Source organism: Mandrillus leucophaeus, unplaced genomic scaffold (assembly GCF_000951045.1).
Source record: "Mandrillus leucophaeus isolate KB7577 unplaced genomic scaffold, Mleu.le_1.0 Scaffold421, whole genome shotgun sequence".
In the NCBI taxonomy this organism is placed as follows: domain Eukaryota; kingdom Metazoa; phylum Chordata; class Mammalia; order Primates; family Cercopithecidae; genus Mandrillus; species Mandrillus leucophaeus.
In genome coordinates, this window is record NW_012104488.1 from 3,341,662 (window position 1) to 3,357,250 (window position 15,589).

The following is a 15,589-nucleotide window of genomic DNA, read 5'->3' on the forward strand; positions in this document are numbered from 1 at the left end:
TTAGCCGGGTATGGTGGTGGGTGCCTGTAATCCCAGCTACTTGGGAGACTGAGGCAGGAGAATCACTTGAACCCAGGAGGCGGCGGTTGCAGTGAGCCAAGATTGTGCCACTGCACTCCAGCATGGGCAACAAGAGTGAGACTCCATTTAAAAAAAAAAAAAAAAAAAAAGAATAAATAAATTTGAGTGGGCAGAGAGAGGAAGAGAGGTAATTTCATGTTGGCAAGTACCTTGAACCAAGAGGTAGATGTGAGAATGATTAAAGCACATTCAGAGATATATCAGTTTGGACTGTTTTTATGGCAAGTGAAGAAAACCAAAACCAAACTGACTTAAGCAAAAAAGGAAACATATTCTTTTACATAACCTGAAACGTTCACAGGTTGAGTCTGACTTCAGTGATGGATGGATCCAGCACTCAGTTAATGCTTGGTGTCTTGACATCTCCAGCCCTGCCCCCCTGTGTTGGCTTTAGTTTTGGACTTCACATGGTACCCAGGATGGGAGAAGCAGCTCCAGGCCTGCCAATCTCTCAAAATTGGGATTCATTATAAATGTGAAGTTCCAGCAAAAGTCTTACCATGTCCTATTGACGGAGTCGGGTGCCCATCTTGGGCCATTCATGGATATTGGGGAATGCAGTAAATTCAGGCTTACTCCTGAGTCACAAGCCCACCCCAACCCTACTCCCAGAGATAGGAGTAGGGTCAACTTCGTTGGAATCAGGAATGTGGGAGTGAGGAGGTATCCAAAGGGAAATTAAAGTAGAGTTAACCATAGGCAGAGTAAACAGATGCTGTGCTTGAAAATCAAGTGTCCACTAAAGGAAGACAATGACTCTACTTATGCCATAGGATCATTTTCAGTAATAATAGGTACTACCCCCTGGAAGTTTTTATTGGAAGCACATTGCAAAGGCTAGGCCAAGGAAAGAAATTGGGCTTTATGAGGAGCTGTAAATAAATTAATTGGACCTTGTGGAAATTGACTTGACAGCGGTGTGCAGAATGGACCAGAAGGTGGGTGCTCCAGAGAGAAGCAAATCACCTCTATTATATTTTCTCATATTTCAAAAGCCACAAAGTTTTGGAAGAAAGAGAACCAGATCGCCTTCATTGTTTCCCATCTTTCAAATGCCACAAAGTTCATAGAGTGTCTACTGTGTGCTGTGAACTGTGGAAAACACAGAGACCATATCCAAGGCTTGACCTTGGTCCTCCAAAGAGTCTACAATGTGGTAGGGAAAACAGTTAATTAGGGTCAATTATGGTGCAGGCAGGATGAACAACAATAACAGTACTAGATTGTCATGGAAATAGAGAAGAAAGAAGTTCCGAAAATACTTTCTCTAAGCAGAGTGGGCGGGGGCCGAGAAGGAGAGACCTGTGGGCAGTGATGCCTTCTGGAACATCTCTGAGAGCAAGTCAGTTGGGAGTCCTCAGTGCTGGTTTGAGAATATTATGAGGACCTGAGGGGTAGAAAACTGCACCTCTGTCATCAGACTCAGGTTTCCTTAGGAGTTTATGAGCGTCAAAATTCAGAATGTGTTCACGGGATTGTCCACATGGTGGATCCTGTCTGCTTCTACAAAGAGAAGTTTCTCTGATCATCAATGTGGAGAAGCCACTGTCTTTTGGCCTTTGATACTACCTGTGGCCGATGTCTTTCCCTAGCTCATGCTGGCTGGGAACAGAGAAGGGATGAGCTTGTGGGAGTGCAGTGACTTTAATTTATCATTTCAATAAACTTCAGAGTAAATGGGAAGACACTGCTTGGGCTTTGCACAGGAGAAGATTGAGTTCTGTTCCTAGTTAGCAATGCATATGGGCAAGTCTCTCCACATGCCTAGGCCTCAGCGTCCCTGCCTGTAAAGACAGAGCATTGGACAAAAATGCTTTATAAACCCTCATTCAACTCTAAGAGTCTGCAAATCCAATAGAGACAACCTTGAACCACTTATTCCATGACACATGCCCATGACCATGATACATTTCCAAGAATAAGTGTCATGAGCATCCTGGGGATCCATGCACCTGAAAGCTCAGGAGCCTTTGTGCATGAGGCCTTATCTACAAAGGTGAACATTTAGAAAGCTGCTGACTAGGGAAATCTGTAGGAGTGGCCAGAACTGACTGCTTCAACAGGGACAGGGCAAGGGCTTTCTAGGCAGGACAAGTAAGGAAGAGAATATGATTGTGCTTATAAGGATTTGCAGAAATGAAGGTGAAAATGAGGGTGAGGGGACCATCCAAGCATGGGCTCAACATTAAGTGCCACTGGCTTCTGCATAAACTGAATTACAGTATTTGTGGAGAATGGTGGGAGAATGGTGTATTTCAGTGGCTGCAGCTAAGAGTGTGAAGTACTGAGTGGATAATGGGGAAATGAAGTAAATATCAAGAGGGCGCCAGTGACACTAAAGGAAGGAGGGAAAGTACTGAGTTAAGTTCTAACGTGGGCTTTGTGCACATTGCTTTTCTATAACCTGCAGTTATTTGATTTTAAAACAGTATCTTACATCAAGTTGTAAAGAAAAGAACACCTTACATTCTGGGAGTCTTGGCTGTTTAGAAAGCATTTGCACATCCATTTCTACCTATAGCAACTCTATGAGAGTGGAAAGGTGCTCCTTATTTAAAAGATGAGAAACCTGGGTGAATGGTCAGCAATGGACAGAGTGGGACCCAAAATCCCTGACGCAAAATCCCTGACAGAGTGGGACGCAAAAACCTGATGTGCTTTTCTTCCCCACATCTGACTGCCTCTGTTCACAATTCATTCCAATGCCAATGACTTTTTTCTTTCTCAAAGAGGTAGAAATAGAAAGATTTCTTATGACCAAGAGGTGTTTATATTACTCTTGGATTAACTACAAAATGCTTTTTATGTAAGGCAGACTAAATAGATGTCTGTTTTTTTTTACAAACATTCAACTCTACACAAACAGAACATTTCAGTTTGCTTTGAAAGCAAAATACCATGTGTTGTAACTTTACAATGTTTTAAATAAAGTTAGGAATTTGGGTTTATGACACTGAAAATGTCATAAAATCAATAGGTATAAGACTAACAACTATATGAGCGTCCTTAAAAATTCAACAAGTAGAATCAAAGGTAGACGTTTCAGCAGACCAGTTACTGAATCATTGTATTAACAGTCTAGTGAGACAAGAAGTGAATTATTGAAGTTTATCTTCCTCATTGGTTTGTAACACTGTTCATTCAGTGGGTGGATAGTTTCTAAAGTAGAGCAGTTCAGCCTAACGAAGCCATTTACTGTACTGGTTCTACACACTGCCTCTCTTATCTCTTTATTACTTCATTTTGGAACTTTGATTGGCCTATTTTAGATCTAAGATTGCCCTAATGCTATACTGCAGTTGTATGAGGGGCTTAGTTTTCGCTTTGTTCTCAGAACCAGGCTGGCTATAAATTTATCTCTGTTCTTTGAAGGAGCTAACAGTAAATTTTCAGGAGGAAAAATGGTGGCGTATATCCCCATAGAGGAAAAGTAATCTCTTAAAAGCAGAATAACCTCCAGGCTACATCCTTTTAAAGAGGGATTTTCAAACAAGAACGCCTTCAACTTTTATATGCGTTCTATATTTTTCTTCAGACCTCATACCTACTCTTCTGCTTTCTGTGTAAGGTTTCTCTGTAATGACCCCATTTTCCCCCACACCCATTAAATCTGTGATGAAGTCATGCTGTCCCCCATTCTGATGTCATGATAACTTCCAGAGCTACAGGCAGATAGCACATCCGGGGACTCATCAGAGGTCTCCTCAGGAAATTGAGGCATAGAGACTGGGAGTTGGAATACCTACAAAACTGAATCTCAGTTTCATAAATTACCACCTACTACGATGAAAATGAACTTTGTAAAGTGAAATCCGTGGGAAGGTTTCCACTTGGTTTAATTGCATTCAAAGCAGTGTTCAATTTCAGGCATTGGTTTCATTAAAATTAAACCAATCCTTCCCAGAAATTCATCCACGCTCCCTCATCAACAGATAATAAGATCATTTAGAGTGAGGAGGTGCTAAAAGAACAGGATGAGCCGTGGCTCCGTTTCCATGTCTGACTGACAACTTCATCACCTTTCATCTGTATTATGCAGCTACCCGAGCTGCATGTTAACTGAAGTTGCCCAAGGGGGGTTTTTACACACAGGACTCAGGCACCCCTTTTCAGAGAAGATGGGGGTGTCCTCTGGCTAGCCTAGGAGCCACCAAGGGTAAATAAATGTGGAGCTAGCAAAAGTCTGGGGAGGGGTGGGGAAGGGTCAAACCCAGTACACCATCCATCCTGCCTGTGCCTGCAGCTGTCATGACCAGGTCCCTTAAAGACCTGGATTTGTGGGGAGCAGAGGGCTCCCCGAGAGTGGTGACTGTCAACAAAAAGTGTGCCATGATGGACAGGTGAACTTGGCCAGTGTATTTTTTCTGACCTCAGAAAGTTCTAGAAAGAGTTTGTTTTACCATTTCCCTCGCCCTAATTGTCCTCTTTCTCATTTTATGCCCCTGCTAGACCACCGCTCTTGATAAGGAGAGGCAGGTTTTCCGACGAAGACGCAACCAGGATGTGAGGAGCCGGTACAAGGCGCAGCCAGCTCCTCCCGAACTCAACTCGGAATCGGAAGACTACTCCCCAAGCTCCTCCGAGACTGTTCGCTCCCCCAACTCGCCCTTTTAATAAGACCCTTTTACTCAAAGTCCTAGCTTAACCCTTTGAGACTCTGAGATTTTTTTTCCCCAAAATTTGTGTAAAACAGTTTCATCTGATCTATCTAGCGCTCAATGCTTGAATGGCAGAACTGAAAGTGTTTTCAGGTATCTTTGTAGCGGTTTCCCTTTACTGAATGAGATGACACATGGTGATTGTGAAGATGGTAATTTGCTGCTAATAGAGTCCTCAAAGGGTTAAGGCCAATTTGCAATTTTTTTTTTTTAAACTTAGAAGCAATGAATGTTTTCATCAGTCAAGCTAGGATCTGCAGTATGTAATATAGCACTTGTTAACCCTCTGAGTGCATAGAATTTTATTGAGAATTCTTGTTGGGGAATTTTTCAGGTCTTTGGATGTATACACACATGTTTCTTGATTTTACTGCAGATCAAGGGGTGTTGTTAGATGCTGAAATGTCCAGAAAAGAAGGACATTTAGAATGATATCTTGTTTGTCCTTTTCTGTGGGTTTAGAACATGGCAGGTTTATAACTTCGACACACACACTATTCTTTCTTCTTCACAATCCTATTCAGAAACAGATTTTTTTTTTTTTCGTTAGAGATATGACTGTCAGTTGCAGTGAGTTCTGCATCCCAAGTGGAGGGAATTGGGTTTGTGGCAAAGAGTTTGACCCCAGAAATAGATGGTGCCCCCCCAAATTGTCTCCACATGAAGATGTACTGATGACGCCCCAGAAATGCTGCTTCCATATCAGCTGCTGCTAGCGCCAGCGCAGACTCTCAGGGAGTCACCATGGCTTGTCTTGTGCTTGGTGAGTGAGGGTCTCTCTACTCAGTGTCAGACATCTACAGGAAAGAAACAACTGGTGGAAAAGAGCAATAAATTGCCCGGTGCTCTGCAGGGCTGGAATTTCAAACAGTAAGAGGGAATAACATCCTGTGCTTTTTCTCACCTGCTTCCACGCACCGTGGTCATCACTGTGCAATCTACATCTAGTATGAAATCCACACATAGGAGAGCTGGGGCACAAGGGGCCTGGAGGCAGGTGCTTTGCAAGATGGCTGAGGAGAAAGCACACTGGGAACACAATCCAGAATGTTCTAACGATAAGTTTTCAGTGAATAAACCACTGGCAAGACAATTCCATATGCACCTTTAGGTTACCTATATAGTCTCCCAGGAAGATCAGGATGAAAGACCTAGATGATATCCCTGAGGATAAAACCTCCATCTCCTAAAGTGATTTTTTTTTATACCACTGTCTTTAGCTGTCCAGGAGGTCATAGTGTTTTTTCTGTCTTTGGGCCAAGTCCTGTCTGAGACCTGTATTTTCACTCCTGTCACCAAATCGATCTCCCTAGTGCAGAGTCTCCAGGCCTGAGTTTCTTCTGGAACAGATTCCATTTTAGAATGGGGATTTGCAGGTTCTGTGCATCACCGCAGTGCTCAGAGAGGATTCTCCTGGCGTGTCTTAGAGGCAGGTGCCCAACTCAAATGTGCTCCCAAGGTTTGCTGGGCTCTGGGATCCATGAGACAACCAGGGAGGGATACCTCATGATGTTTGCATCTGGTGGCTGAACAGTACCTATGTTCTCTGTGTGAATATATTTTAATACCTGAGAGTCTTAAAATTTGTGAACAACGTTTCTATAGTCCTTTATTTTCAAATGCATGTTGATCTTCACTTGCTGCATTTTTACTCTTCAACCCTGAAACTATGGTCTATATTAATATGGATTTTTAAATCACATGTCATTACTTTTGCAACACCATGTCCAAAATTTTTTCTCCTTTACATTTAGGTTCATCTCTGTGGTCTGTGTTGTCCTGACATGTAAACAGCATATTATTTATTGAGGTTTTCTTTTCCCCCTTTTGGAGCATCTAGAAGCGATAACACACAAAATCACAAAGTAGCATAAATTAGTAAATTAGTTGAGTTGTTTTTTGGGGGGAGGTGGGGGTAGGGGGCAGAGAACACCAGAAAGAGTGTTGGTGTGTAGGTAGATTCCATATTAATGAGGAACACTGAATTAGTTGGAAATTGTTGCTTTCTCTAGAAATATAAAGCAAAGCACTATTCCAAGGCTACGGAGTAGCTCTACAGCCTGGCCTCAACTCTAAAAGTATGAAGAATGCAATGGGCAGAGACCTACCTGCAGTGGACTGTCATTTTCCTTTCTTTCTCTGAATTACTGCTTTTTCTGTGGGCATTAACTATATTGCTACAGCATCTAGTGTACTGAGCCTGCAGTGCATGGCTCAGGCCTTTTCCCATCAACGTCTAGGGGGACTCTGGACTGTGTGAAGCTAGGGAGTGTTTCTCAGCACACTGCAGAAGGGCAGCTCAGAAGAATGCAAGGCCCATTCAGCATGGGGATCCCAGCACATCACTGTAGAATTTGAGTGATCTATGCTGAATAAAGAGTGGAATGTGACCAGTCAAGTAATCTTGAGTAATCAGATGGAATGCAATCTTTCTAACATGAAGCTACCAAGATCCTGAATGTCAGAGATGTACTCAGAGGGTTAACAGACAAGCACAAGGCATGCTGACTACATTGGTGTATCCAGATTGCTTTGCTTTTAGCCAGTGCTTTCTAATTTTTTTCTCGACATTCTTGGGATAGTTCAAGTTTGAAATAATTAAGTGGTGGTGTTCTTTAAGGAATTTCTATAACGAAATTGATCTTATTTTTGATTTCACTTATCATAGAACAAATATGTATCATTATGGCAGTGTATCTATGTAATTATCAATTTAATCATCACCACAAGTGTTTCCATATTTTTTCCCAAGTATTTAATATAGCTCTCTTATGGTGGTGGCCTGGTGATGGGGACCATCTTTCTTTTACTGACACATGACCAACCATATGGTATTTTCAAGGGAATTTTAAGATTCATCTTTTCAGTTTGATAGTAGACTAGCTAAGGAAGAACTCTTTCATTACTTGCATCGTGTAAATCATCTCTGTAGACATGTGTTCATATTAATGAACACATTTTTTCTCAACATTGTAGCAGAAATCATTTTATTCGTCATGATCAATGAATATGTGATTTGCTCCAGATCATTAGAAGGAAAAGTAAGATTTCAGTCATCAAAAATGTTTTTACCGTAGCCCTCATCTAACTTACACGTGGTGCATATTAAAATAAACAGAGAAAAAAAATGTGAATAAACTACTGAAAACACTTGGTGTTTTGTGTTCAATGAGACCTTCCTGCAACCTGCTCCCCATGGGTGGCAGTTAACAGGCCCATCAGATATTGTTGAAAGAAAGCAATATATCCATGAATGAAGGCTAAAATTGCAATCCTTTACCCTTTGAGGCATATTTCAGTTGAAAACAAAAAGAAAAGAAAATTTGACTTAGAGGGTCACAGAGCTCCCATATGACCAAGTCTCAAGCACATTAAATCATGGTTGTTTACTGGCCAAGGGCGTCCATTAGACAACTCTATCCCTTGCGCCGAAGCTCAATCGTGCTGGGGGAGAGCTTTCTTAATATTACTGTGTTGCTCCTAGCCCTTCTCTGGGTTAGGATCTGTCAGCATTTCTATGATAAACTCCAATTCTCAAAGGTTTTTAATTTGACCATAAAAATGTGCCCCAGGCTGAAGCTTGCTATACAGGGCTGTACCAGAGTGAAGGTTTACTTCCTTCTCTTTCCAACTTCTTCCCCATTCTCCGAAGAAAAGAACAACAAAAAAATCTGGTATCGTCCCTCGTTAATAGTGATTTCAGAATTTTGAAAAGCACCAAAATCCAAGATGGTAGTTTTAATGTAGTTACCCATTCGGATACGTTTTTTAAATTTAACGGGTCACCTGGCGTATATTGTAGATAACATATCTTTTCTATAATTTGTAAGTCAATAATTTTTTTAACTGCTAGATGATATTTTTTGGTTTTTTTGCCCAAGGATTTTAAAAGACTTGAAGTTGGTCAGTTCAAAACTCAGATTTTTCTACATATTGTCTGCCATGCCCATCAGGAGTTTGGGAAAAATATTCTCACACAGACCCTTACTTTGCATGCAGTTTAGAGGGTCAGATATGTGCTTCTTCTGGGGATAGAGATTTCCTTAATTGTCAAATTTCATGGAGCCATTCTAGTCTGTTGGGAAAAATAGTGATTAAAAGCACTTCCAAAATTAACATTTTTGACAATTCAGATATGATAAGAAGCAGAGGAAAATAACACACTTTACTCTTTTCTTGCTTAAAGGCAAACAAATCAGTGAAACTTGAGGACACACTAAACATTTGATAACTGCAAACGTGCTTTAAAAATTGGTTCAATGGTGCTTATACATGAAACAGTAACAAATGGGGTTCCTAGGACTGTCAGAAGGAATCTTTAGTTTGTATGTAATTACATACTAGAGGAGGAGGTGCTTTTAAGCCTGTCTTTTATTTTTAATCATCTCAAATATGCAACCATTCATCCAGTAACATTAAGGGTCGTAAACCGGTGGGAAACAGGAAATTCAATGGAGAGGCTTAAATGCCTCTGGTGAGAGCGGGGGGTTTTTGTTTGTTGTTTGTTTATTGCTGGGCTTCAACACTGAGCATCATTTCTGTGATCAAGTTTCTAACTGGCATGTGTTTTGATCATGACATTTACCATATCTTGCCCATACAGACAAATGAGAGATCTAGTTTAATTTTTTTCCCTGAAGAAAGAGCACTCTCTAAAATTAAATCATACCTGTAAATTTCTTCAGTATTTGTTTCTGTTCAATGAAATTGAGGCCCTTGATGTTGCTTTAATGTAAAGGTGTCTATTTTTGTCTGTGATATACTTTATTAATTTAAAGTAAGTAATAGTTCTAAAGTCTTCACTGTTGCTACTAAGAGAAAATAGAATTTTAAAGGTGATGATAAAGATGCTATAATGTCAGTTCATTCCAGTCCAATCAAATGTAGTGAGAAAAAGTCCTTGAATAGTTCTCTAGGGACAATTTCTCACTTGCCATTGACATTAATCTTTGGTGTATTCTCAGAAAAAAATAAAAAGAAATTGAAACTGGTCCAAGGTTATAGTCATATCCTCGATAACTTTTGAAAAAAATTTTATTAGGAAATTAATACTGGCCTTTTTCATTCTGGCTGAAAGAAAATTATTAAAGGATTAGTTGAGTGTGAAATTAGATAGTATTTTGCTCATACATACTAAAAAGGTGGGTAGGACTTGATGCATTTAAACAAGTTTCTGAAAGGTTTCAATTTGACTCAAGAAAAAATTCAATGTTTCCTTTAAAAATACTGAATTTATCACTTGCTGCATGGATCAGATGACACAGGTTAATCTTTGATTTTCAGAATCCTAATGAAATAACTTTGGAACAATTTGTATCCTTAATTAAAGGTGGAATGAGATCCAATTTCCCCCCTAATCCTTCAGTTTAAGCTAATACATGTAGGTTAATGTGGAATGAAATCATCTGTGATATAGTATGTTCATTTATCAACTGAGCTTTTTTGATGTTGCCTGTTTTTATGTAAAACATGTTCTTAAAGTTAATAAAACAATAGTACTTGGTGTATGAACTACTACGTAATACCTTGGCTACAGGATACACTCCTTAGTTCATTTGCCATGTTGGAGTAAAATTTCATCTTAGTTCAATTCATAATTGACACATTCAGTCCACGAAGGAATAGCCCAGCTGTGTTCTTGGGGGGAATTCTCTCTATGCAAGGCTTTAAAAATTAGTCATGCGGTCAGAGTGTAGCTTTCCCACATGTCCTCCGTAGCACAGTGTGTATTTCATGAGCATAATTCAAAAACAGCTATTCCAAAAATGTCCCTTTTCATATATTACCTTCCTGCCTGGGCCACTGACTTGGATGAATACAAATAAATCAAATACCATTCAGCCCTATTTTATCCTTCTACCTACGTGCACAGGATCTCCAGAGAAGGGCGTTGTTTTATCCACTAACCTGTAATTAGCTGCCATTTTTGTAGCAATTTCCCATTAGGCATTCCATGTGTAATATTGACCTTAGAGAAAATTGCAAAACCTTACAATGGATTTAAGTTCTTTCCTACTGAGCTTGTCAATGTTAGGAGATTGAAAAGTCAGCCAGCAAAAGTGACTGCAGGTTCCCTGGTGTCCTATGAAGGTGCCAGAATATCTCCAAGTGCTTGTAAAATTAGCAGTCACCTTCCCTGCCGTCCACAGGCTGCTGCCGCAGCTGCTGTTCTCCCTTTTGCTGTACTGTCGTGAAGTCACTAGGTCCTTTCTAGACTCTCTGGCAACTGCTGGGAAACAATAGCTAAAGTGATTACTTCCTAAAGACCATTACCTTGTTTTACGAGGCTGGCAGCTCTGCCAAAAACCTGCCATCGAAAACCTGGGCCTGGGTGTGAAAGCCTCAAGCACAAGCCTGGGATTGGAGATGATAAAATTGCCACATATGGGAATTGGGAAAGAAGGACCTTCCACAACTCCTGGCCCTTTGGATGGGTAGTGGGCAAGGTGGCACTCATTATGCACAGGGAAGGCGGTCCTGGAAATGGAAGTAACTGGGTAACAAACACAAAACAGGTATAGGAGCATCCTGGAAATGTTCTTATAACATTTCCTAAATGGAAGGAAAGCTGTGTTCTTCCTTAGAAGGTAGCCTGCTCCCCCTCACTACCGTCCCCCCAGCTCCAGGAGGAGCACCAGGGGAAGACGAGAAGCCACACCCAGCCAGCTGGACCGACCAAATCCATGCTGGCCATCAGCACAGTGACAGATGTCCCAGCCAGCTTGCCTGCACTTCCAAATCATTCATTTAAATGTTTCTTGAGCGAGTGCCAACAACATGGAAGGCACTTCATTTGAGCCTAGGAAAGAGAAACTTCGTTCTCCATGTTTATTTTCACTATAGATCAGAAGACTTTAAAGACAGGAAAATATATCTCAAGCTGGAAGGCTTGCCATTTCTTCTGAGACTCTTAGTCCAGGGTTCAGCTGATGTACACACCCACATGTAGCAAGTCCTTGCATGTATGGCAACTTCCAGCGTCTAACTTGAGGCTGTGTGTCTACCATCTGCCTGTTCGATGGTACATGCACCCCATGGTACTCTTGGCTTGACTCCTGGGATCTGAGCTGTAAGGCTTTCCCAAGTCCTCTCTGCCATCTCTAATTATTGTCATGCACTAATATTGCACTATGTCCACTAACCCAGCAAGCGTTAGCAAGGACCTACGATGGGTGATGTACTGTGGAGGCTGAGATAAACAAGCCACAATGCCTGTTCTTAAGAATTTCCTTCTAGTGAGAAATCTTTTACCCTGGATGTTTACAGGTTGGGACGACTCATTTATCACTCACAGATGGCAGAACTCCAGTTTGTCAGGGGCACAGCATCACTACCAGCCTGAGACTGGCTCTCAGCATGTGGAGACCGTGCGGGCTGCTTGCAAGCCAGCCATCAGTCACATGCAAATACACTTGTGGCCCACTCTATTACAACAATTCAAATGTCAACCTCAGTAAACCCCTAGAAGGAAAAAGAAGGAGAGAGGAAAGAAAAGAAAGAGAAGGAAGGAAGGGGGAACAAAGAAAGAAAGAGAAGGAAGGAAGGAAGGAAGGAAGGAGAAAGGAAAGGGGAAGGAAGGAAGGAAAGAAGGAAGGAAAGGGGAAGGAAGGGGGAAGGAAGGAAGGAAGGAAGGAAAGGGGAAAGAAGGAAGGAAGGAAAGAAGGAAGGAAGGGGGAAGGAAGGAAGGAGAGAGAGAAAAGAAAGAAAAAGAAAGAAAGGAAAGAAAGGAAGGAAGGAAGGAAGAAAAGAAAGAAAGAAAGAAAGAAAGAAAGAAAGAAAAAAGAAAGAAAGAAAGAAAGAAGAAAGAAAGAAAGAAAGAAAAAGAAAGAAAGAAAGAAAGAAAAGAAAGAGAGAAAGAAAGAAAGAAAAAAGGAGGAGCGAGAAAGAAGGCAAGGAGGGAGGGAGGAAGGGAGCAAAGGAGGAAAGGAAGAAATAAAGGCTGAAGAGACAAAGTTTCCACAGTCTTAAAACTGGGGTACCATTTGGAATGTTTAAAAGGAAGGGAAATATCAATGTCTCCCAATGTGTGTTCCTCAAAACCAGTCCTGGGAGATGCTGTGTGGGAATCATGGAACACACTTTGGTATGAGTTTGACATGGGACTTGATCTCCTCCACATTTTCCATCCATGCGTACAGTCTCCCTGTGACAGGGTGAGTGATAATAAGATGGTATCAATGGCTCTATCCATGCATTCTTGTTGGAAGCAGGAGGTGGAGGCTTTCCCAAGAATCTTCTAATTCTCACACGTCATTATCCATTCTTTCCCGGACTTTCAAAATTCTCTTGGAGAACCTATTCTCCACCACCTGGAAGGACATACCCTGAACCTGTACTACTAAAAGGAATTTTAGCCTGGGGAAGCCCTCCCCGACACCTCCCTCCCCATGCCCTCCCCACCATCTATCACGTAGGAGAGTCATCTGCTCCCACCTCCAGCAAGTTCCTGTCATATGCCCCCGTCCCTCTGCTGGATCTGGGGCCACACAGCAAAAGCCCTAACCACTGCCTCTCCCACACTCACGGGCCTGTGTGAGAAAGAAGTAAAGAGTTGCCGTCCAGCATGACCAGGGTCAAGACGGAGGAATGCCCAAGACAGACACGCGGGATCACTTTGGAAGGTTATCTAACTGCCATGGGCAATCAGAAGCTTTCTGAAGAAAGTGTCCCTGAGAGAGGGCCTCAGAGATGAGCAGGAATCAGCCAAGAGAAAGAGGAGGAAGACATTCCAAGCCATGGGAACAAACGGTGCAAACACAGAGAACACAGAGGCGCTCAGAATCTGCGAGATGGAGGCTTCAAGTCAGCCCCAACGAGGCCAGGGTAGAGTCCAGTGAACTGGCCCATCTCCTGGCTGTGCGAATGTGCTCAGGATGGGGTAGGCAGCTGTAAAAATGAAACGGTGCCCAATGCCAGGTCCCAGGGCTGGCGAAGGAGGAAGTGGGGCAGGGAGGATGGCTTTTGAGGGAGCACTAGAGATCCCAGGCCCTTCTGAAATACTGTGGGTTCCCATTGCTCCTTCACAGCAATAGCAGAGGGCCACCTCCTTGTGCAAACAAAGGAGCTAGCCGTGGGTTAATCCTTTCCTAATGCATAGAACCTCCTGCTCACAAAGCTTATTAGCTCACCGCTCACGGGGAAAACCTCGTTCTCTCCTATGTTGTTCTGAGAAGAGGGAGAGACAGAGAGGAGAGAGAAATCCACTGACCCTGAAAATATTTCCCTCCCTCCTTTTTCCTGGACAAATCCACATTGTCACCTTTCCCTTGCAGCAGGACGATAATTTATGGTCCACCTGAGACAGGTTTTGTTATTCCATCAGAATTACCTATTAATTTGCTGGATTCTTCTGATTAAGCAGTGAACTTGTCAGCGCGGCTGGCTCATCGTTCAGAATATGAAATATCCTTTCATTTTCAACAAGTAAATCAAAGTCCAAACCAACCTAGACATTTGCAATTTCTTCTCTTGACATAGTCTCCTCTGTTCCTACTGTCTCAGATGTTCCATTTTTAAATAACATTTTCTAAGTTCTCTGCTATCTTTCTGAGCAAGCCTTTTTTTTTTTTCTTCATGAAAAGCTCCTATTATTTCTGCTTACTTTATAAAGGAAGGTAACAGTTCACTTTGGTTTCTTAAATCGGAAAACTGAAAGTGTTCTGCTCAGGATGGAAGGGAAGCCTCATCTTAACATATTTGTCTGCTGATTTGCTCAAAGGACTTCTCCTGCCTTGTGATTTTGTGGGTTCTCCTGAAATGCCCACACTTCAATATGCTTTTCTGCAAAAATCTTGCTGAGAGGTATGTGTGGCTTAATCCTGCCGCCTCTCAGGGTCTTCTTACAACAGAGTGTTCCACTCTCAGTATGTTTCATCAGAAAAAAACCTGATGAAAACCCAGCAAGGGGAGAGAAACAAGGAGCACCTGTGTAACCCGAGTCTCCCCAATGCCCGCAGATGCATTCAGAAGGGTGGAGACAGCCGAGAACTCTGGCCCTGGATGATCCAGCTGCCAGAGCGATGTCTGTTCACTGCTGGGCTTTAGCTATCTTCAGGATCGGTGGATCAGAGCTTCTACGGCCCCTCCTAAAACCAGAGTCCAGGGAGCAGTGGGTGCCCTTGCGCCTAAGTGATCACTCCCATTAGTCACACTCTGAGGATTGTCCACCTCAGCTCTGTCTCCAACCTGTCAGCAGGACTTGCTCTAATGTATAGAAACTTTCCAGGCAAAAGAGAGACCAGGGTCTCACTGGGCCAAGCCAGGCCCTAACTGCTGACAACCTGCCTCCTCCTAGCGCCTCGTTCCACTCAGCTGTGTTTTAGCAAAAACAGCCAGGTAAACCACTGGCAGTCCAAGTTCAGTCCCTGGCCTTAACCTGCTGTCCTCCCCAGAGGCACGTCCACCACCTGAAATCCATGTAGCTTCTCCACCATAAGCACTCATGGTCTCACCTCCCCTTAATGTGGCTCTAAATCCAAACTGGCCTCTGGGCAAACTCTGGGCTTGGCCACCTCTGTGCCTCTTCAAGTCTGGAGATTTGGGAATGATCCCCAAAGTGAACTTTCGCAGTAGGGACCACAGGCCCCTATGAGAGGACCAGACACCATCTGGAGGAAGTCAGAGCAGAGCTGGCAGGCAGGCTGTTGGCTCTTCTCTGTCCTGCAGGTCCCAAGGATGCCTGAGAGAAGCTTTGGAGCTCAGACCCTGCACCGCGCTGCTCCTGTGTTTCCAAGTTTCCCACCGCACAGCAGCAGCTCCCGGTGCCATTGCTAGAGTTTCCGGCCGAGTCACTGCCTTGTTATCCTGAAAGTACACGTGTATGTGTGTGTGTATGTGTGTAAGTGTGTAGG

General features: G+C 42.6%; 1 protein-coding gene across 4 annotated transcripts in view; it reads left to right on the forward strand.

The window, feature by feature from the left end:
* Positions 1-10,246, forward strand: part of DCLK1 (doublecortin-like kinase 1) — a 369,212-nt gene extending 358,966 nt beyond the window's left edge. For all 4 annotated transcript variants that reach the window (XM_011993009.1, XM_011993008.1, XM_011993011.1 and 1 more), the window contains one exon: positions 4,531-10,246. In XM_011993009.1, coding sequence (XP_011848399.1) covers positions 4,531-4,588 — 58 coding nt within the window. In that variant the 3' untranslated portion in view covers positions 4,589-10,246. The remainder of the gene's footprint in view (positions 1-4,530) is intronic.
* The last annotated feature ends 5,343 nt before the right edge of the window (positions 10,247-15,589 follow it).